This window comes from Chiloscyllium punctatum, chromosome 3 (assembly GCF_047496795.1).
Source record: "Chiloscyllium punctatum isolate Juve2018m chromosome 3, sChiPun1.3, whole genome shotgun sequence".
NCBI classification, from domain to species: Eukaryota; Metazoa; Chordata; class Chondrichthyes; order Orectolobiformes; family Hemiscylliidae; genus Chiloscyllium; species Chiloscyllium punctatum.
In genome coordinates this window covers 117,289,909-117,312,201 of record NC_092741.1, presented here as the reverse complement: position 1 = coordinate 117,312,201, position 22,293 = coordinate 117,289,909, and the positions used below count along the sequence as shown (strand labels likewise).

General features: G+C 46.2%; 1 protein-coding gene across 2 annotated transcripts in view; it reads right to left on the bottom strand.

Annotated features, from left to right (window-relative positions):
• Window positions 1–20,074, bottom strand: part of vit (vitrin) — a 66,943-nt gene extending 46,869 nt beyond the window's left edge. The window contains exons 1-7 of one of the 2 annotated variants that reach the window (XM_072559103.1): window positions 19,907–20,074; window positions 9,699–9,830; window positions 7,802–7,861; window positions 6,348–6,504; window positions 4,271–4,404; window positions 2,016–2,093; window positions 1,245–1,439 (exon numbers count right to left, since the gene is read on the bottom strand). In XM_072559103.1, coding sequence (XP_072415204.1) covers window positions 1,245–1,439; window positions 2,016–2,093; window positions 4,271–4,404; window positions 6,348–6,504; window positions 7,802–7,861; window positions 9,699–9,732 — 658 coding nt within the window. In that variant the 5' untranslated portion in view covers window positions 9,733–9,830; window positions 19,907–20,074. The remainder of the gene's footprint in view (window positions 1–1,244; window positions 1,440–2,015; window positions 2,094–4,270; window positions 4,405–6,347; window positions 6,505–7,801; window positions 7,862–9,698; window positions 9,831–19,906) is intronic. The other variant, XM_072559113.1, reaches the window with a different exon arrangement.
• Between the last annotated feature and the right edge of the window lie 2,219 nt (window positions 20,075–22,293).

Genomic DNA, 22,293 nt, shown 5'->3' with positions numbered 1-22,293 from the left:
CTGTTCCCCAGTTCCCCTGTTCCCCAATTCCCCAGTTCCTCAGTGCCCCAGTTCCCCATTGCCCCAGTTTCCCTGTTCCCCAGTGCCTCAGTGCCCCAGTTCCCCAATGCCCCAGTGCCTCAGTTGCCCAGTGCCCCAGTGCCTCAGTTCCCCAGTGCCCCAATGCCTCATTGCCCCACTTCCCCGGTGCCTGAATGCCCCAGTTCCCCAGTTCTCCAGTGTCCCAGTGCTTCAGTTCCCCAGTGCTGCAGTTCCCCAATTCCACATTGCCCCTGTTCCCCAATTCCCCAGTGTCCCAGTTCCCCAGTGCCTGAGTGCCCCAGTTCCCCAGTGTCTCAGTGCTCCAGTTCCCCTGTGCTGCAGTTACCCAGTTCCCCAGTGCCCCTATTGGCCAGCTCCCCAGTGCCCCCATTCCCCAGTTCCCCAGTGCCCCAGTGTCCCAGTTCCCCAGTTCCCCAGTGCCCCAGTCCCACAGTGCCCCAGTTCCCAGTGCCCCAGTGTTCCAGTTCTCTAGTGCCCCAGTTCCCCAGTTCCCCAGTGCCCCAGTGTCCCAGTGCCCCAATGTGCCAGTTGCCCAGTGCCCCAGTGCCCCACTTCCCCAGTGTCCCAGTTCCCCAGTGCCCCAGTTCCCCAGTGTCCTTGTTCCCCAGTGCCCCTGTTCCCCAGTGCCCCAGTTCCCCAGTGTCTCAGTTCCCCAGTGCCCCAGTTCCCCAGTGTCCCAGTCCCCTAGTTCCCCAGTGTCCCAGTTCCCCAGTTTCCCAGTTCCCTCGTGCCCCAGTTCCCCAGTTCCCCAGTTCCCCAGTGCCCCAGTGTCCAAGTTCCCCAGTGCCCCAGTGTCCCAGTTCCCCAGTGCCCCAGTTCCCCAGTGTCCCAGCTCCCCAGCTCCCCAGTTCCCTAGTGCCCCAGTTCCCCAGTGCCCCAGTTCCCCAGTGCCCCAGATCCCCAGTGTCCCAGTTCCCCAGTTCCCCAGTGCCCCAGTGCCCCAGTTCCCCAGTGCCCCAGTCCCCCAGTGCCCCAGTTCCCCAGTGCCCCAGTTCCCCAGTGCCCCAGTTCCCCAGTGTCCCAGTTCCCCAGTGTCCCAGCTCCCCAGTTCCTCAGTGCCCCAGTTCCCCAGTGCCCCAGTTCCCCACTGCCCCAGTGCCCCAGTACCCCAGTTCCCCAGTGCCCCAGTTCCCCAGTTCCCCAGTGCCCCAGTTCCCCAGTTCCCCAGTGTCCCAGTGCCCCAGTTCCCCAGTGCCACAAACCTTCATCCCTCATCGGCTGAGAGCGAGCAGGCTGCTGTGAGGGGCTGCTTAGCATGAAGGTCCTTGACTCAGGGATTTTGCTGGTAGTGACGTCATGTGCAACATGCAGAGGTTGCTGTGTGGGACTCTTGCTGCTGGTTGGATTGAGAGTTGTGGCTGCAGTAGTGGGTGGTGTCTTGGTCGTCTTCAGCTTCCCTATATAAAATAGCCCATTATCCAGAAAAGAAACATATTCATAATATGCTACAAGTTAACTTCGAATCAAATCAAAATGGCCCTTTCCCCTGATGGCCTCATTCAAACAATTCGCCCCGACACCCCAAAACCCACAACCTTGGGCATGGTTTCAGAAACAAATCGCTCAACTTCCAATCTAACTCCAATCTCAGTGGAGTATGAGGCCATTCAGCCGACTGTGTTTGCACCGGATCACTAGGTAGTGATCAGAAGGGGAAATGGGGATGCTATTTCCTCCCTCTCTCTGCAAAGGGTCAGTGATGCATAATCTCCAGCCCCTCACAGCTGACTTTCAGCTAACCCAGCACAGACTAGGGCTGACTCTGAGCCAAGGGTCCTATCCCTAGTACCTGTTTCCATTGATACTTTGTAATTTTGTGGCAGTGTTTCTCCAAATGGAAAAGTAGAATTCTAGCTGATCTGTTTGGCTGAGGAATATTCTGGGCTTCATAGGTGAGTCTCTAATGGAACATCATGATTAACAGAGCAGGTCCTTCTTGTCCTGGGTCACCAGCTCCACACCAAAATACTCACCTGTCCTAATTCTTGAGGTTCTCGAAGGAAGAAACTCAAGAATTGATGGATATGTCACTCCTTTCCGTTGCTTGGGGCCTGGAGGAACAGGCAGAAGGAGAGTTTGGTTAATGCCTGTTCACAAGGCTTAACATCACAGAGAGCACAGTCATATCTCAGACGGGCTTGTCATAGCTCAGCGGATGATACTCTCACCTCAGTCTAGGAGCTTTTGAGCTCAGGCCACTCCCAAAACCGGAACACAAAAAAACCAGAAGCTGCCGTTCAGGTGCAACACTGCCAGAGGGGGGACAATAACCTGATGTTATATAATGCAGGCCTCGGTTTGAAGGAGAATCAGAGAGTTTCTCCTCAGGGTCCTGGCCAATTACCTATCCCTCAATCATGTTCACGAAAACAGATGATCAGTTCATTATTGTATTGCTGTTTGTGGGAGCTTGCTGTGCACTGATTGACTTCCATAAAAGTAGCTAGTTGGCTCTGAACTGGTTTCAGATATCTTGAGGATGTGATGTTGATATATAAATGCAAATCTTACATCTGGCTCCTATCCTCATAAACATAGCTGTGAATTGTACACAGTCTCTCTCTCTCTCTCTCTCTCTCTCTCTCTCTCCCTCTCTCTCTCTCTCTCTCTCCCTCTCTGAGAGTGCTGCTCTTAGGAGGTGCGTCCTATCATCCACACAGACTCATAACATTCACTTCAACATTACTACACAGTTCCACATTGCTATAGAAATAAGGAGCTTAATCAAGTTCACACACCTTCCAGAGTAATGACCTTTGGAGTATTACAGGAATGCAGCAACCCATTTGCTCACAGCAAGCTTCCACACACAGGAAATGAGACAAACTTTTTGTTGGGATGGCAACTGAGGCATAAATATTGGCCAGGACACCGGAGAGTACCCTGTTCCTCTCACAAAGTTCCTGGCATCTTTTACACCCACCTGAGAGGGCAGAAGGGGGCCCCTGTTTATTGTCTCAGTGGAAAGGAGACAAGCCTGATAATGATTTTGTCAGATAGTTAACAAAAGTTCACAGTTACACAAGGTAAAACAGGATCATTATCGGGTTCCCAACAATCCAGATTTTGTCAGGAATTTCCAGGAATGTAAATTCCTTTGGATATTACAGTGAGTAAAAGCTTCAGGAGACAAGTCAGTTTCTTTGAAGACCTTCATTACAAAGGATAATGGAGATTACAAAAGGCTGTTGGACCAGGCAGTGTGGTTAGAGACAAAGTTAAAAATCACACAACACCAGGTTATAGTCCAACAGGTTTAATTGGAAGCACTAGTACCGCTCCTTCATCTCCGAAAGCTAGTGCTTCCAATTAAACTTTTTGGACTATAACCTGGTGTCGTGTGATTTTTAACTTTGTACACCTCAGTCCAACACCGGCATCTCCAAATCGTGGTTAGAGACAAGTGGTCATGTGATGTAACCTCCGGGAATACATCCAATCAAATTTGACAAACCTGGCTATTTGGTTGAAAGCCAAGGTAGTTTGATTACAAAGTAGTTATGGTGCACAAAGTATGCATTAGAATTGACTGAACTCTGACAGGAAATGATTGTAAGACAGAGTTAACCTTAGAAGGTGTTTCTTTTGGTGGGGGGGGGGGGGGGGGAAGGCAGGATAGATGAGCCTCACCCACTGGGTGTTGATCGGGAAACCAAGACTTGTTTTTTTTCATTTCCTTCTCATCAATTGCGGCACGGTGGCACAGTGGTTAGCACTGCTGCCTCACAGCACCAGAGGCCTGGGTTCAATTCCCGCCTCGGGCAACTGTCTGTGTGGAGTTTGCACATTCTCCCTGTGTCTGTGTGGGTTTCCTCCGGGTGCTCCGGGTTTTCCCCCCACAGTCCAAAGATGTGCAGGTCAGGAGAATTGGCCATGCTAAATTGCCTGTAGTGTTAGGTAGGGGGTAAATGTAGGGGAATGGGTGGGTTGCGCTTCGGTGGGTCGGTGTGGACTTATTGGGCCGAAGGGCCTGTTTCCACACAGTAAGTTATCTAATTTCAATGACTGGAATTAGGAGCTTGATTTGACATCTACATCTGACTCTTTGATCTACTCTCCCTCTGAATGATGCTTCACAACAAGACCTAGTAAGCAAAAACAATCTATCGCATACTTCAACCTTATTTCTAATCGCCAAACACCAAATAACATCATCACTAATCAAATAGACAAAGCACAGTCTTCAATTTGAGCTTGTTAATTAAATGTGAAGCTTGGAAATGGTTACCTGACACTACGAAAGACTCTCTCCACCTGGGGAGTGACAGGGATCGAACACCATAGGAGAAAGTCCCTTTGAAACTGGAGCTGCTGGGCACCTTCTGCACGTGAATTTTCCCTCCGCTGTTGTCGATGACACCACTACAACAGACAGTGGGCTGGTTAACAACTCTCTGCTCCAATTCTCACCCACATTCTCAAAATCCCTTCCTATCTCGGTAGCCTCCCCCAGCCCAGCTACCCTCCAAGATCTCCACACTCATCCATTCCACTGTATGCCTGACTTTCACAGGAATATAGGAGCAGGAGAGGCCATTCAGCCCATTGAGTCTCTGCCATTTGGTACCATCATGTCTGACCATCCATTTCAATGTCATTTTCCCACATTAGCCCCATATCCCTTCACTTCATTAGCAATCAGAGGTCTGTCAATCTCTACCTAAACATGCTCAATGACTAAGCCTCCACAGTCCTCTGCTGTGGTGAATGCCAAACATTCGCAATTCCTCATCATGCCTTTAATGCAGTAAACCCTTATAAATGCTCCAGAAGAATTCTTATATACATCTGACATGACCCTTATAAGGAGACATTAAGGTCAGTGACCAGAAGCTGGCTTCAAAGGTTAAACTATAAAGATCACCTTAAATGAGAGCGAAATTTAGGGAGGGAAATCTGAAGACAAAAGTTATCACGGAGATGGGTGATTAAAAATGAAGAAGTGGCAAGTAGCCAGGATTGGGGCAATGCAGAAATTTTGGAATGAATTACAGTGATAGGGAAGGATGAATGAACAGGACCAAATTTCCAAATGCACGGTTCTTGGAAATAGGAGACAATAGCCCCAGGACCTGGTCAATATCCTTAATTGCTTCACCCAATAAAAGTCTATCAATCTCAGAACATTTTCTGTTGGTTACGTTGAGCCAGTACAAAAGGCTGTAAAGGAATCACTCAAGAATTATGGCTTTACCTGGGTAATTTTTAAAAAAATGATGAACATGTCATGGGAAAGCTGAGCAAATATTAAATCGCTCCAAATCATGGAACACAAACGAGCGGGTAGCAGGGCCTTCGAGACTCACTCTTTCAGAGAGATGGTACAGGGGCTGTTCGGGGAAGATACTAAGGAATGGATGTTCTTTGGTCTGCCCAAAACTTGTTAGTCTTCCAGAACAAAGAGTTGACATTGACCAAGTGTTGCAGACTGACCCATTCCAAGGTCCAGGACTACGGGATGAGGGGCTTGCTGAAACTTGGGGCAGCTGCCGCCACAGCGTGGTGGGAAAAGACCACTGTCTGAGGTCTTCCTGCTGAAGTTAAATGGGGGTCCATTAAGTTATTGGACCCTCCTGGTGCCTCAAATGCATGTAATACATAATCTTGTACAAGTAAGAGACGCCTTTGGTTTGTTTATTGGGATAGGGTCATACTCCAATGTAACTGTGTGTGTGTGTACATATACAATATACATGAATATATTATGCATAAAGTATATTTTTGAAATAAAGGGGTGAAAGGTGAGCTTTCCCAGAAGACAACATGAGAACATATGATATAGAACATGTGGCCCTTCAAGCTTGCCTTGTCACTCAATAACCCCGTGAATGCATTCGGTTCTACTCTCCCATAATATTGGGAGCTAAAAAAACACCCAATATCTGTCTTGAACATACACAGAAAGGGAGCATCTTCAGCTCTCTGGGGCAGAGAACTGCATTTCCCATTTGACCTCATTTTGATCCTTGTCCTTATGTTATGATCTATGGCTCTCAGTTATCCAGCTTGAGAAAATGTCCTCTTTCTGTTAATTCCCTGCTAAGACCTCGAGGAAATGTTATACTTTTCAATCAGTTCACCTCACATTCTCCTAAACCCCAATCTCAATTTCAACCATCCAGTCCCACATATCAATCTAGTCATCTAGCAATGGGTTGGATGGCCTCCCTCTGTGCCTGTGCCTTCTGTGAGTCTAAGCAGGTTGAGATCCAAGATAAAATGACCTATCTTTCCAAGGAGAGGAATTATATTTGTGAACTCTTACAAAAAAAAGACAAGTATGACAGAACTGCAGAGATATTGACCTGTGAATAGCTGCTCCACACACACTGGAAATGGAGGCGTAGATGTCAGTGCCCCACACAGCCTGCTTCGAGCCCAGACATCCTGGTGGGCACCGCGCTACAAACTCAGACACCTTTATCTTGCCCGCTCTGATGTCACAGTCTATCTGAGGCACCGCTGGGGAATTAAACACAGACAGACAATGAAGACAAGATTTGAATTCACTTAAAACTCATTCACTCACCTACACAGAATTAAAATCAGGCTCCATCAAATGAGAATCAAAGCACAGAGTGATAACAGGAAAGTGGGAAGGCAGGAGAATTCATAATTAATCTATACCCAACATTGGTTTATTCCCACCCTGAACCATTATTCCACTTCTGATCAGTCCTGGGTCCAGGAATGATCTCAAAACTGTTTAGGTAACAAATTTCTCCTGAAGTCCTGATAGAATTTAGATGCGCTTGCATATACATGGCTCCTATTTGAAACAACTTCCCCACAAGTGGAAATATTTTCCCCAACTAAGCCACAACACAATGCTGAAGATGCCCATTGGGGAGACAGGCCGCCTACTTGCGGAATGTTTCAGAGAACACCTCTGGGACACCCGCACCAACCAACCCAACCGCCCCGTGGCTGAACACTTTAACACCCCCTCTCACTCCGCCAAGGACATGCAGGTCCTTGGCCTCCTCCATCGCCAGACCATGGCAACATGACGCCTGGAGGAAGAGTGCCTCATCTTCCGCCTAGGAACCCTCCAACCACAAGGAATGAATGCAGAATTCTCCAGCTTCCTCATTTCCCCTCCCCCCACCTTATCTCAGTCCCAACCCTCGGACTCAGCACCGCCTTCTTGACCTGCAATCTTCTTCCCGACCTCTCCGCCCCCACCCCCTCTCCAGCCCATCACCCTCACCTTGACCTCCTTCCACCTATCGCATTCCCAACACCCCTCCCCCAAGTCCCTCCTCCCTACCTTTTATCTTAGCCTGCTTGGCACACCTTCCTCATTCCTGAAGAAGGGCTTATGCCCGAAACGTCGATTCTCCTGTTCCTTGGATGCTGCCTGACCTGCTGCGCTTTTCCAGCAACATATTTTTCAACTCTTCTCTCAGTCTCCTGTATTCTAGAAGTAAAGAGCTGCAGCCCTATTGAGGCTCTCTTCATTCTTTGTTGGCCATCAGTACCTGTCTCCAGTGCCTCGGAATCATGTTGTCATTGTGTTGTCTGAAATTGTGCACAGTCCTATGTGATCTAACCAAGGTTTCACACAAATGTACCTAAACGTCTCCACTTTCCAATGTAAACCCTGACACCCAACCCAGCCTATTTGCTCTTCTTCCTAAGCGGCACTCCCAGAGGTGAACCCCAGCTGGCTGTGCCTGTTGTACGAGTGAAGGGCTGGATGGACCCTGTCTGCAGGGAGGAGTCACGTGGAGCCTCGAGGTCAGAAGTGTTCACTCACATGTTCGTTTACTTTTCCGTCCCTTCTCTTTCACTCCTCCTGTTGAAGTCAGCAACAGGACTGCAAAGAAAAGACAGAGGACTGTCAGCACTCAGTCTGCCTCAGCTTGTTTAACCTGCACCACTTCATGCCCTGCAGTGGGAGGATGCCATACACTTGATGCTCTCCTTGCCCATCAGGGCAGCTTGCCGTAAAATGCCAGCCAGCTCCTGACCATGCTTCACCTTAGCCACAAGGTGAGTATTATTGGATGGAAGATCACCACCCCTGTGGTCTCCTGCTTGGAATACCCTGAAGAGTTGGTATTCTGTGCCATGTGGGTAGATTTTGAATATTCACCTTCAAATGAGAAATGGTGGAAGCCACAGTTTATGGCCATAAATCTCAAGAGCCGAGGGTTTTCTGAGGACTTACCATCAAAGTGATTAAAATGTGAGTAAACACTGAAAGGTAAACTGATTCCTTAAAGAACCTCAATTGCTGTCACCCTTTCCTCATGTCAGAAGATCAGCTCCAGGTCCTTCATAGCCAGTGAGAGACTGACTTCCTGCTAGAGTGTAGGAAATGCAGCAACTTACAGACAGGAATGATAGGAATGGGCTGGTCCCCTGTTGTTCTCCAAATAGTGCCGCAAGGAATTGTACATCTACTTGGCAAGGCAGCTGGGACCTGAGCTTAATGTTTATCTGACACTGCAGCACTCCCTCAGGACTGCACTGGGAGTTTCAGTGTGGATTTTGTGTTCAAGAAGACAAGGGACAAGGACAATAATAACAGACCCCTACAACTCCAGGCCCAGGTCTGAACTGTAGCCCAGTTATTGGATGCTGACGTACCTATCTGTCCTGGACTCTGCTGTGGACTGGAGCCTGAATCCTCCACCTTGGGCCCTGGAGGTGCAAGTGCTGTCCACTAAAAGCTATGGCTTACACCTCATAAAAAAAACAACACTGTGGATGCTTCAAGCTGAGGTGAGAACAGATAGACAAGGAGGAAGTGTGCAGGTCAGGCAACATCTGTGCAGGGCTAGCTTGAAGGTTCATCTACTAGAAACTTGAGGAGATTCTTGCTGGGCTCCCAACCCTCATCAATTCTGAGGTAGGAAAGGTTCCCTTGGTGGGAGTTGGTTGGCTGCCCCACTGGGAAATTAAAGACATCCCCAGGTCACTGAACAGTCAGTAAAGTCCTTCCCTAAGAAGGGGCTGCCTGCAGTTGTGAACTTTGTTAGGTTATTGACAGGAAGCTCTGCTGGTTCAGCCAGGGAACCATTCCCAATAGCAGGAATGTGCTGTCGGATTGTGGCCCTTTGCTGGGACATTTTGAAAACTGCCTGACCCCTGGGTGGTGGGGAACAGATTCCCGTGACAGTCCTCTCCCAAGAATCCTACCCAGAGACAGGACAGCACCAGGAAACTCTCCCCGCCATTATCCACCTGAATCTCCCCTCTATAAGGCTCTGCCAAATCTGTCTGTAGCAAAATTCAACCCATTAACTCCAATTCTCTCTGCAGACTCTGACTCCATAAGAGTGACTGGTTAGATTCTCCACAACAAACAACTATTGAAAGTAGTGTTCTTCAATCTGTTGAAGAAGGGAATGAGATGGTGCCTTATGAAAAAAAAACCATGAGAAAGCACATGGAAGTGGGATAAGTGACTTTTGGGGAGCGAGACAGTGAGGGGATTTGTGACTGAAATGATCCTATAACCGCTCGTCATCAAAGGGATTAACTGATTTGGGAAAACAACTGATAGCATTTCAATTTAAACAAGACATGGCACACAAGATGTAAATATACATTGTTTTTCTGGAACCTGGTCCCTTTTTGTGTTCGGTACAACGTCTTCCTCCATACAGAGGGAGGGGGTGTGGGGGGGCTTCATGTCTGCTACTTACCGAAGGTGAGGACGCTTATGGGAGATGAACCCATCGTGGGATTGAGGTCAAGTCACAAAACACACCATCAATGAGGTCACTTTACGAGCACAGCTCCTGCTGATTATATGGAAGCACACATTGTGTCATCATCTGAAGTGGTAATAGAAAGTGTCAGAACTCAGCTTGCATTTATACAATGCCTTTGGTGTAGCAAAATATCTCATAGCAGAATAATCACGCAACATTTGACACAGGACCACAGAAGGAGATATTGAGGCAGATAAATAAGAATGAGGTACATTTGAAGTAATGCAAAGTTTGGAGGGATATGTACCAAGGGCAGGCAGAATTAGTTTAATTTGAAGGGTTATGTTTGGCACAACATCGTGGGCCGAAGGGCCCACTGCTGTGCTGGATAATTCTATGTTCTATTTTCTATGTTTGAAGAAAAGCCTGAAATAAAGATGGAAGAATAGATAAGATTATGAATGAACTCCAGAAGAGCTGAAAACCTAACCAGCCAATGGTGAAGTGATTAACAGGACAGAATTATAGGAGGGTCGACATTGGGGTGATTAATGAGTGACTGGGTGAGCTAGTGTGTTACTCTGAGAACTTTGGAAGAACGAGAGGCGATCTGATTGAAATATAGATTCTGAAGGGGCTTGAAGAGGCGACACTGAGATTATTTCCCCTGGTCAGGGAATCTAAAGCATGTGTTGTGAGGGAGGAGGGGTTGGTTCACAATCTCAGAATAAGTGGCCAATCATTTAGGACTGAGATGAGGGGAAATCACTTCACTCAGAGGTCTACATCTCTTGGGAATTCTCAATCCCAGGGTGTTGTGAAAGCTCTGCTGTTGAATACGCTTACAGCTGGAATAGACCGAGTTTGGTCCCTAAGGGAATTGAGGGATATGAGAGAGGTTAGAAAGTTGAAGCTAAAGCCCATGTTGATGGTGCTAAATAGCTGCACAGGTTCAAGGGACTGTACAGACTACACTAGCTCACTATTTATTATGTTCTTGACATCGTCCCAGAGTAAGAGAGGGGTGAGGCCACAGAGAATTGGGATAAAAAATTTAAATTTGAGGCATTTCAGACTTGTGACAATCACTGGTTGGAGGATTTGAGCTATAGGGAGAGGCTGAACAGGCTGGGACTGTTTTCCCTGGAGCGTCGGAGGCTGAGGGGTGACCTTATAGAGGTTTACAAAATTATGAGAGGCATGGATAGGATAAATAGGTAAAGTCTTTTCCCTGGGGTCGGGGAGCCCAGAACTAGAGGGCATAGGTTTAGGGTGAGAGGGGAAAGATATAAAATAGACCTAAGGGGCAACCTTTTCACACAGAGGGTGGTACGTGTATGGAATGAGCTGCCAGAGGAAGTGGTGGAGGCTGGTACAACTGTAACATTTAAGAGGCATTTGGATGGGTATATGAATAGGAAGGGGCCGGGTGCTGGCAGGTGGGACCAGATTGAGTTGGGATATCTGGTCAGCATGGACGGATTGGACCGAAGGGTCTGTTTCATGTTGTACATCTCTGTGACTCTGTGACACTGAATGAGGACCTTTACACTTCAAGATGTGTCACACGTCTTACAGAGCTGCAGATGTAAAGTTTTATTGTTCTAAAGAAGCAAAACAATAAAGGGCATATTTATATCATGATGTTGGTTGAGGGATGAATATTGGTTAAGACACTGGGAGACCTCTATTTTTCATGCCCTGGGATTGTTTACACCCCCTTGAGAAGGCAGTGGAAGGCCTTCAGTTAGCATCGCACCTGAAAGACAGCACCTTCAGAGTATGAAAACTAACAGTCTCCTTCCCTTAAATCCACACTTCCTGAATACAGCAGTTCATTTTGAAGATAAACCTTGAATTCTTCCAAGAAGGTATTAGATATCGCTTTTCAGGCTAAAGGGATCAGGATACAATACTGAGTTGGATGATCACCAATGATCCTATTGAATAGCAGAACATGCTCATGGCCTAGTCCTGCTCCTATTTTCTTTATTTTGATGTATGTTTCTGTGACAACGTTATAGGATCAGAGGAATAGTCCATTCAGGCGAAAGTGAGGACTGCAGATGCTGGAGATCAGAGTCGAGAGTGTGATATTGGAAAAGCACAGCAGGTCAGGCAGCATCCGAGGAGCAGGAGAGTTGATGTTCCAGGCAAAAGCCCTTCATCAGGAATAGCCCATTCAGCCCAGTAAGTCAGTCCCTCCATTCAATATGTCTTTCTCCTTAAACATGCTCAAGGACTCAGCCTCCAGAGCTCTCTGACAGAGAAAAAGGTACACAACCCTCTGATCAAAAAGATTTCTCCTCATCTCAGTCCTAAGTGGTAACCCCATTATTTTTAAATTCTGCCTCCTGGTTCTAAACACCCCAGCCAGGGGAAGCATCACACCTGCATCTCTCCTGTCTGTCTCTTTTAAGTATTCTGTTAGTTTCAATGTGGTCACCTCCCATTCTTCACAACTCTTCACAGGCCTGGTTTACCAAATCTCTCCCAATAGGACAATCTCACCATCCTGGGAACAACTCTGGTGAACCTTCATTGCATTCCCTCGAGGGTAATAATATCTTTCTGGAGATAAGGAGATCAAAGTTGTGCACAGCATTCTAGTCTAACCAAACTTATTTGAAATTGAAGCGAGGGTTCATTATCCCTGTACTCAAATCTTCCTGCATATTGGAATAATGAACATAAGAACAGAAGAAACAGGGCAGGAGTAGGTAATTCGGTCCCTTGAGCTTACTTCACCATTTAATACTGTCACGGCTGATCTTGCCTTGGCCTCAAATCCACTTTCCTGACCACTCCCCATAACCTTTCATCCCATTACTAATTAAACTTCTGTCTACCTTGTTCAATTTAGTCAGTGTCCTGACATCTGCCACACTCTGGGTAATGAATGCCACTACCCCTTGAAAGAAACAATTTCTCCTCAAAGACTCCCTGACCTCAAGAAATACAACATAGATATCAAGAAATATCAACATATGGGTGACCCTCATTCAGAAGAAACTAACCGGGAGAAAACTCTCGTATGAAGGGACACAGTTCTGCAAGAGTACTTGGCAGCAAGAGGAATATGAAAAGGAACTGGAGGAAGGAATGTTTCTTGAGATTAAGGATCACTTCCACCTCCTTGGAACACCTGCTAAATATGTGGTCAGAGATGCAGCTCGAGGATTGGTCTCAGTCTTTGGGACCCACAGAACCCATGACCAGTGACACAGAACTTCCTGTGTTCATGATTACAAGTTCTGATATGTTGGCTTCCTCTCCCACTGGAACAATCATACTCATTAGCAAGTGAATACCAATGACACGTCTTAATCGGCCCCACTCCCCGACACAAGCAAATCAGAACAGCGTAAGAGATACATTATCAACACATTTACACATGTGGTTTTCTATTCCATCATTTATGTTGCTGAGAAACACTATGAATAGTTGAGGTCCCAACACAGATCCTTGCGGATACATCATGCCATTCAGTGTACTTGCCTATTATTCCTACTTCCTTTCTCTTGTTACTCAGCTAACTCCTAGACAGGTCAATAATTTGCCCTCAGTACCACAAGTGTTGATTTTAGCTGGCAGGGCTAACATTCCATGTCCATTACATTAGGGACTCCTTCGAAATTCAGTCAGACTCATCAGGAATGACGTACCCTTTACAAAGCCTTCTGCCCCCCTGTTCAGCTACAGGTTTGAGGCGGTCAGTCACATTATCATTAATTAGAGTCTTGAGTCATTTCCCAGCAACAGGCTAATGATCCATAATCCTCTGGCTACTCTCTCTCCTAGATCTTACTGACTGTGACAGAGTGACATATATAATCTTCTAATCTGAATGGATGGTTTCCAAGTGAAGTGAATTTTGGAACAATCACAATGAGAATACTTTCAGTGATCTCACCCACTCACTTTAAAATCTCTGGGGTGGAAAACCACCCGCTTCCGGGGAATCGTGACTTTCTCCAAGTTCCTCTTTCTTTCATTTTGTTGATGTTAATTTGAATGAGTCTCTCTCTGTGTTCATGATTACAAGTTCTGGTATGTTGGCTTCCTCTCCCACTGGAACAAGTAACTGTTCAACATGCCCCTCATTTCATTCTTTTCATTTTTAATCATCCTTCAAAGGGTCAATGTTGCTCCTGGCCATTTTTTAAAAATTAAGATATTATGTTGATTTTAAAATTCTTTGTAAGTTTCTTTTTGTATCTTTTGCTAGCTCTTATAGTCTGTCTTGTCATCCTTTGTGGGGTATCTTTCCTATTCAGGTGTAGCATCTGTGTTCTTTCCATTGTGCTTTTGTTTTCTTTGCATTTTTAACCTTGTGCAGTACCTCTATCTTTACCATCCTTTGTCTTTTGTCAAATAGGGATATAAACCACTTCTTTGTCACATTCAAATCTTTTTGAAAAGCTGTAACAGAGCCCCTGGCATTTTGCTTCTATTTCCCAGTTTCCTGTGGACTCTCTCAGTCCCATCCCATCAAGGTCAGTCTTCCCTAAATCATTCACATTTGTCTCCTTCAGACTCTGCACTGAACCCAATCGATTATGACTGCTGTAAAGTAAGTGTTCCTGCATCATTAGGCTATTAATGAGATCTGGCTCATTGCTGTAATATGGCCTGGACCGTTCACACTGTTGCAGTAAACCATTGCAGACACACTTGAGAAATTTCCTCCCTTTCTGATATACGCTGATCTATTTACCCCAATCCAATAAGAAAATTAACCCACTCCGACCACCTCATTTAAAACTACTCTCCTTTTGGTATGTCCTTGCCTAACCTTGGCCTTTATAGAATCTACTACTACACAACTGTGACCAGTAAATCTTTACGTAAGTCCTGCTACAATGTTAAATCTTCTTCCACACCTTCATTCTACCCTGCATGATCTAACGCCTGCTTTTCGCCTGCTACATCCTCTCTTACCACTGAATAGATTTCATCATTAACACAAGTCTAGCCCAGCCCAGCCTAGCACAGCCCAGCCCAGCCTAGCCCAGCCCAGCCTAGCACAGCCCAGCCTAGCACAGCCCAGCCCAGCCCAGTCTAGCATAGCACAGCCCAGCCCAGCACAGCCCAGCCCAGCCTAGCACAGCCCAGCCTAGCACAGCCCAGCCCAGCCCAGTCTAGCCCCGCTCAACCTAGCACAGCCCAGCCCAGCCTAGCCCAGCCTAGCAAAGCCCAGCCCAGCCCAGCCCAGTCTAGCCCAGCCCAGCCTAGCACAGCCCAGCCCAGCCCAGCCCAGCCCAGCCTAGCCCAGCCCAGCCCAGCCTAGCACAGCCCAGCCCAGCCCTGCCCAGCCTAGCACAGCCCAGCCCTGCCCAACCTAGCACAGCCCAGCCCAGCCTAGCCCAGCCTAGCCCAGCCCAGCCCAGCCTAGCCCAGCCCAGCCCAGCCTAGCACAGCCCAGCCCAGCCCAGCCTAGCACAGCCCAGCCCAGCCCAGCCCAGCCTAGCACAGCCCAGCCCAGCCCAGCCTAGCCCAGCCTAGCACAGCCTAGTCCAGTCAACCCAGCCCAGCCCAGTCTTGCCCAGCCCAGCCCAGCCCAGCACAGCCCAGCCCAGCCCAGATCAGTAGAACATTAATCTCTGAATCTAACTCTGCTGAACATAGCCCAACATTGGTCAGCCCTCCACTGCATACAAGGTGAAAAATCCATTTTCTGGAGGGGATTTAGGTTTTTATAATTAAAAACATAGAGATAGATCTGAAATAAAAACAATAAGATGTTTCCAAGCAAGAGGGAGAAAGTGAGGACTGCAGATGCTGGAGATCGGAGTCAAAAAGTGTGGTGCTGGAAAAGCACAGCAGGTCAGGCAGCATCTGAGGAGCAGGAGGGTCAGCGTTTCAAACATAATCTCTTTATCAGGAATGAAAAGCTCTTCCTTCCTGTTGAAGGGCTTGTGTTCGAAACACCGACCCTCCTGCTCCTCGGATGCTGCCTGACCGGCTGTGCTTTTCCAGCACCACACCTTTTGATTCTGTTTCCAAATAAGACATGATTGAGTAAAGGTCAGGGAATCCCCAGAATCCAGGAACTTTACCCACGTTGGGCCCGCCATTAACATTGAAAAGTGGGAACAACACACGCTGATGGTCTGTGTGTCGTTACTCAGTTTAAGATCACAAGAATTAGGAGCAGGAGTCAGCCACACAAACACTCAAACCTTCTTCACATTTCCTTAGAGGCCAAGATATACATCAACATTAGATTTGAACACGTTCAATGACCATTCACAGCCCCTGGGATAGTCTACAACACTTATTCACAATCGTTTGAAGATATTCTTTTAATTTTTTTATGGCATGTGACCATTAATGGGGAGACATTTGTTGCCCATCTCTATTTACCATGAACTATGTTAATTAAGGTCATTTCAACGGGTGGGGGTTATGGGTCAACCACATTTGTTGCCCATCTCTATTTACCATGAACTATGTTAATTAAGGTCATTTCAACGGGTGGGGGTTATGGGTCAACCACATTTGTTGCCCATCTCTATTTACCATGAACTATGTTAATTAAGGTCATTTCAACGGGTGGGGGTTATGGGTCAACCACATTGCTTTAGGTCTGGAGTCACATGTAGACCAGATCAAGGAAAGATGGCAGTCTTTCCCCATGTCAGTGTTAAATGGCCAACTCCTTATCCTGAGATCACAACCCCTCATTCTTAACCCTCCAGTTTCGGGAGCCTCTCCAGCTCTCTAAGGAGTTTATACAATTCAGTGAGATCACCTCTCCCTCCACTAAACTCTGGGGAAGAGAAGCCCATTGGCTAATTGATGGGGCTTTCTGTAAGGCATTCCAGCAGGAATGCTGTGAGCTGTTGATCAGCAATACAGCTCCACTTGTCTGAGATGTAGATCTGAGTGGTGAATGGCTCGACTGGAATGGTGACACTGCAAAATAGGATTAAGGCCATTTCTCTTTCAATGAGGCCTGAATGGACTCTTTCTTAAACTGCCCAAGTGTGTCCTCCGATCCCAGAGTAAAATAAGTCATGTGTCAAATTAACCATCACCTTGGAAACAGCAAGCGAAGCGCAAGAGAAACTGCCACTTGTTCTTTCTAAACAATATGGAGCTCAACCTTTTCTCAATGGAAACAGGTCAGTCATTCCTTAACTGAGGTTGTGATAATGGCCATAGTGACTGAGTTAGTAGTTGTGCACCTTCTGTTCTGAGAGAGTTTGTTTAACAGAGTAGAAACAGGCTGGACGGCAAGTAGTTCTTCCCTTTGCAGAGCAGTGAGACTCAGAAATACATTGCCGACTAACATGGTGGCTGCTGTAGGTGGCCTTAAGAGGGAGTTGGACCAGTCCCTGTCCGAGATCTGGGATCCCATCACACACCGACAGAAGGTCAGTCGTTATACAGGCCACACTTGGTCTGTATGATCATCTTTAACTGATCAGATGAAGGCTGTGTTTCTACCTGAGGCTGGACAAAGGAAATGTGGGGAGAATAAAAATCAATCTTGGGACAAATTTTCAAAGCACAGAAGGCTGAAAACAAAGCAAAACTTAAAGGGAAGCTTCTTCAAGAGGGGGGGGGGGGGGGTCCATTCTGCCCAGGTTTCATTCAGCAACTTGCTACTTCCTTGTAGTGACTTTGTGACAGTGGGAAATCGCAAAGCATTTTACAGCCAATGAAGGACTTGTGAACTGTAGCCACTGTTGTAATTTTTAAAAAGCTGCAGCTAATGTATGCACAGCAAGCTCCCACAAACACAGCAACGTGACAATAATCAGGTAAACTGTTGTGTTTGAGGGATAGATACGGGCCAGGTCATTGAAGGGTTATCCTCTGCTCTTCTTCAAATAGCATCATTGGGTCTTTTATGATGTGGAGGAGCCGCTGTTGGACTGGGGTGGACAAAGTTAAAAATCACACAACACCAGGTTAGAGTCCAACAGGCTTATTTGGAAGCACTAGCTTTCGGAGCGCTGCTCCTTCATCAGGTAGTTGTGATCACCTCAGTTTAACGTCTTGTCTGACAAACTGCACCTCTGAAAGCACAGCATTCACTTGGCCCTGTGCTGGATTATCAGCTCTCTGAATTGGGAAGCAATCCCCCAATCTCCGGATTGAGAGATTAGTCTGCTACTCAGTGAACCACTGCTGACAGAGAGGGAATCATGCATTTGTACAGCACAGCGGCAGCAAACAGACATACAAGGACCAAGGGATACAGGGTGGAGGTGCATAAATGAAATCGAGAAATGTAGATGATACAACAGTAGAACTGGACTAAATGGCCTACTCTACTTCCCATGGTAGAACCTTGTGGCTGGGATAATCTCAGCTGTAACTGGATGGATATCAGAGTTCTAATGAGTCTTAAAATTCCCTGAGTTTGCAGCATTTCACCATGAAGCAGCCACTTGAGCCAGTGTCTGGTGTATCGTAAGTTCCATGAAGGTTCCTCACAATAGGGGTGGCCTAGTGGCCCAGTAATTAGCACTGCAGCGTCACAGCACCAGGGACCTGGGTTTGATTCCACTTCAGGCGACTGTCTGTGTGGAGTTTGCACATTCTCCCTGTGTCTGTGTGGGTTTTCTCCGGGTGCTCCGGTTTCCTCCCACAGTCCAAAGATGTGTGGGTCAGGTGAATTGGCCATGGTAAATTGCCCATAGTGTTAGGCGCATTAGTCAGAGGGAAATGGTTCTGGGTGGGTTACTCTTCAGAGGGTCCGTGTGGACTGATTGGGCCGAAGGGTCTGTTTCCACGCTGTAGAGAATCTAATCCAATTCCAGCTGGGATCTTTGACAAAAATCCCATTTGGTGTACAATCTTTTAATGCTTAGTTTCATGTTGCGATGCATTAACATGAAGGAACTGAAACAATTGAGTCGGAGGTTGGGATGGTTCGGCTCCCACATTCCTGATGAAGGGTTTTTGCCCGAAACTTGGACTCTCCTCCTTGGATGCTGCCTGACGTGCTGTGCTTTTCCAGCACCACACTTTTTTGACTCCCTTCTGCACTACCGGTTGTATCCAGAGGGTGGCACATCTTCCCGATGCCAACACAACATCCCAAGTTCAGACTCTCAATAAAATATATGACTCCAGGCAATTTTATTCATGTTTGTACTGGTTTGGCAGACCCAATGCGCTCTCAGTTTATCTGGATGTACAGTATTCATTTCTTTATGCATAGTTCCTACACATTTCTCTCACAGATACAATAAACAAGGAAAGAAATCCAGGATTAGGATCCTGTTCCCAAATTTCACCTTCTGCCCCATAATAAACACAGGATGAATACCACATTGAGAAACAGAGACACGTAGAAACAGAAACACACATTTTATATATATACTGAGAAACAGACAGGGAGGAAAATACAGATACAGAGAGTCAGCGGAACACACAGCCAGGGAGAAACAACACCGATTGGGAGACACACAGAAACAGGAGCGATAAACAGGGACAGAGACAAGGAGTAATGTACACAAACACTGAGTAACACAGACAGGGACAGAGAGAGAGAGAGAGAAAGACACACACACAAATACAGGAACACACATACAGATACAGGGACACAGATACAGTGGAGAGACAGACACAGATCAAGAAACACAGGCACCGAAAGAGACATGGAGAGAAAAATGCACATAGATACAGGGACACAGAAACAGAGACACAGTGACATACAGACACAGGTAGACACACACATATGGTGAGGCAGATAGACATACACACAGATAGAGAGACACAGACACTAATGGACATACACACCGATACAGAGGCATACACAGATGCAGAGACACAGGCAGACACACACTCAGATACAGAGACACAGTAGACACACACATATGCACAGATAGAGAGAGACACAGAGCAGAGAGAACACTGATAGAGAGACATACACAGATGCAGAGACACAGGCAGACACACACACTCAGATACAGAGACACAGTAGACACACACAGATACAGGAACACAGACACACACACACAGACAGATATGTAGCGCTCAGACGCCCTGCCTCCGGGTGTTTGCCCTGAAATGTAACTCTTTCGATCACAGCATCCCCCTGACTGGAGATTAGAGTAGATTCCGAGAGAGTGAGGCTGGGCGCAGTTTGATGGTGTCTGCAATGGGTTAAAACACTCTGGTGGGTGCACCGTGTACAATGAACAGAAAAAGGCGAAGGACAATGAGGAGGTGAGACTCACCGGTACAGCTATGTGTCCCAGAGACACCAGTCTACATGTTCCGCTCGCCAGCACTGAACCCACTGAGGTCGGTCAGAGAGAACTGGGGACGCTGTACCGCTCCGACAGGCTGGGAGTTACTGACTGGGAACAGGGGGCGGGTCTGCTCCCCGCACCGCACACTCAGGGACAGCACCAGCTCAAAGGCACAAAGAACTACCTCCTGGAGCACAGCATCTTCACCGGATAGAGGCAGGAGCACTGAGCCTGAAACACTATGATCAGCAACAGTAACACCCACACGACCAAAACCAGCAACAGTAACATCTCCATCAACTAACAACAGTAATACCTGAAATACCTAATTCTGAACACAGTAACATCTCCATCAACTAAGACCAGTAATACCTGTAACAGTTAATACCAGCAACAGTAACATCTCCATCAACTAACAACAGTAATACCTGAAATAGCTAATTCTGAACACAGTAACATCTCCATCAACTAAGACCAGTAATACCTGTAACAGTTAATACCAGCAACAGTAAAATCACCATCAACTAACACCAGTAATACCTGTAACAGGTAATACCAGCAACAGTAACATGTCCATCAACAAACACCACTAATAGCTGTAACAGCTAATACCAACAAGAGTAACATCTCCATCAATTAACACCAGTAATACCTGTAACACCTAATACCAGCAACAGTAACATCTCTAACAACTAACACCAGTAATACCTGTAACAGGTAATTACGAACACAGTAACATCTCCAACAACTAACACCGTTCAATAATACCGGTAACAGCTAATACCAGCAACAGTAACATCTCCAACAATTAACACCAGTAATACCTGTAACAGCTAATACAAGCAACAATAACATCTGCAACAACTAACACCAGTAATACCCGTAACAGCTAATTCTAAACACTGTAACATCTCCGTCAGCTAACACCAGTAAAACCAGTAACACCTAATACCAACAACAGTAACATCTCCAACAACTAACACCAGTAATACCTGTAAGAGCTGAGACGAACAACAGTAACATCTCCCAACAACTAACACCAGTAACACCTGAAACAACTAAGACCAACTATGGTAACATCTACAACATGTAACACCAGTAATACCTGAAACAGCTAATAGCAGCAACAGTAACATCTCCAACAACTAACACCAGAAATACCTGTAACAGCTAAGACCAACAACAGTAACATCTCTAACAACTAACAGCAGTAACACATGCAACAGCTAATACTAGCAACAGTAATACATGTAACAACTAATTCCAAACACAGTAACATCTCCAACAACTAACACCAGTAATTCCTGTAACAGCGATTTCCAAATGCAGTAACATCTACAACAACTAACACCAGTAATACCTGCAACAGCTAATACCAGCAACAGTAACATCTCCAAGAACTAACGCCAGTAATACCTGTAACAGCTAATACCAAAAACAGTAAAATCTCCAACAACTTACACGAGTAATACATGTAACAGGTACACAAGCAACAGTAACATCTCCAACAAGTAACACCAGTAATACCTGAAACAGCTAAGACCAACAACAGAAACTTCTCCAACAACTAAGACCAGTAATACCTGTTACAGCTCATACAAGCAATCGTAACATCTCCAACTAACACCAGTCATACCTGTAAGAGCTAATACCAGCAACAGTTACATCTCCAACAACTAACACCAGTACTACCTGTAACAGCTAATACCAACAGTAACATCTCCATCAACTAACACCAGTAATACGTATAACAGCTAATACCAGCAACAGTAACATCTCCATCAACTAACACCAGTAACACCTGTAACAGCTAATACCAACAACAGTAATATCTCCATCAACAAACAACAGTAATACCTGTAATAACTAATACTAGCTACAGCAACATCACCAACAACTAACACCAGTAATACCTGTAAGAGCCAAGACCAACGACAGTCACATCTCCATCAACTAACACCATTAATACCTGCAACAGTTAATACCAGCAACAGTAACATCTCCATCAACTAACACCAGTAATACCTGTAACACCTAAGACCAACAACAGTAGCATCTCCAACAACCAACACCAGTAATACCTAAAATAGCTAAGACCAACAACAGAAACATCTCCAACAACTAACATCAGTAACACCTATAACATGTAATACCAGCACCAGTAACATCTCCATCAACTAATACCAGTAATACCTGTAAAAACTAATACCAGCAACAGTAACATCTCCATCACCTAACACCAGTAATACCTCTAACAGCTAATACCAGCAACAGTAACATCTCCAACAACTAACACCAGTAATACGTGTAACAGCTAATACCAGCAACAGTAATATCTCCATCAACTAACACCAGTAACACCTGTAACATGC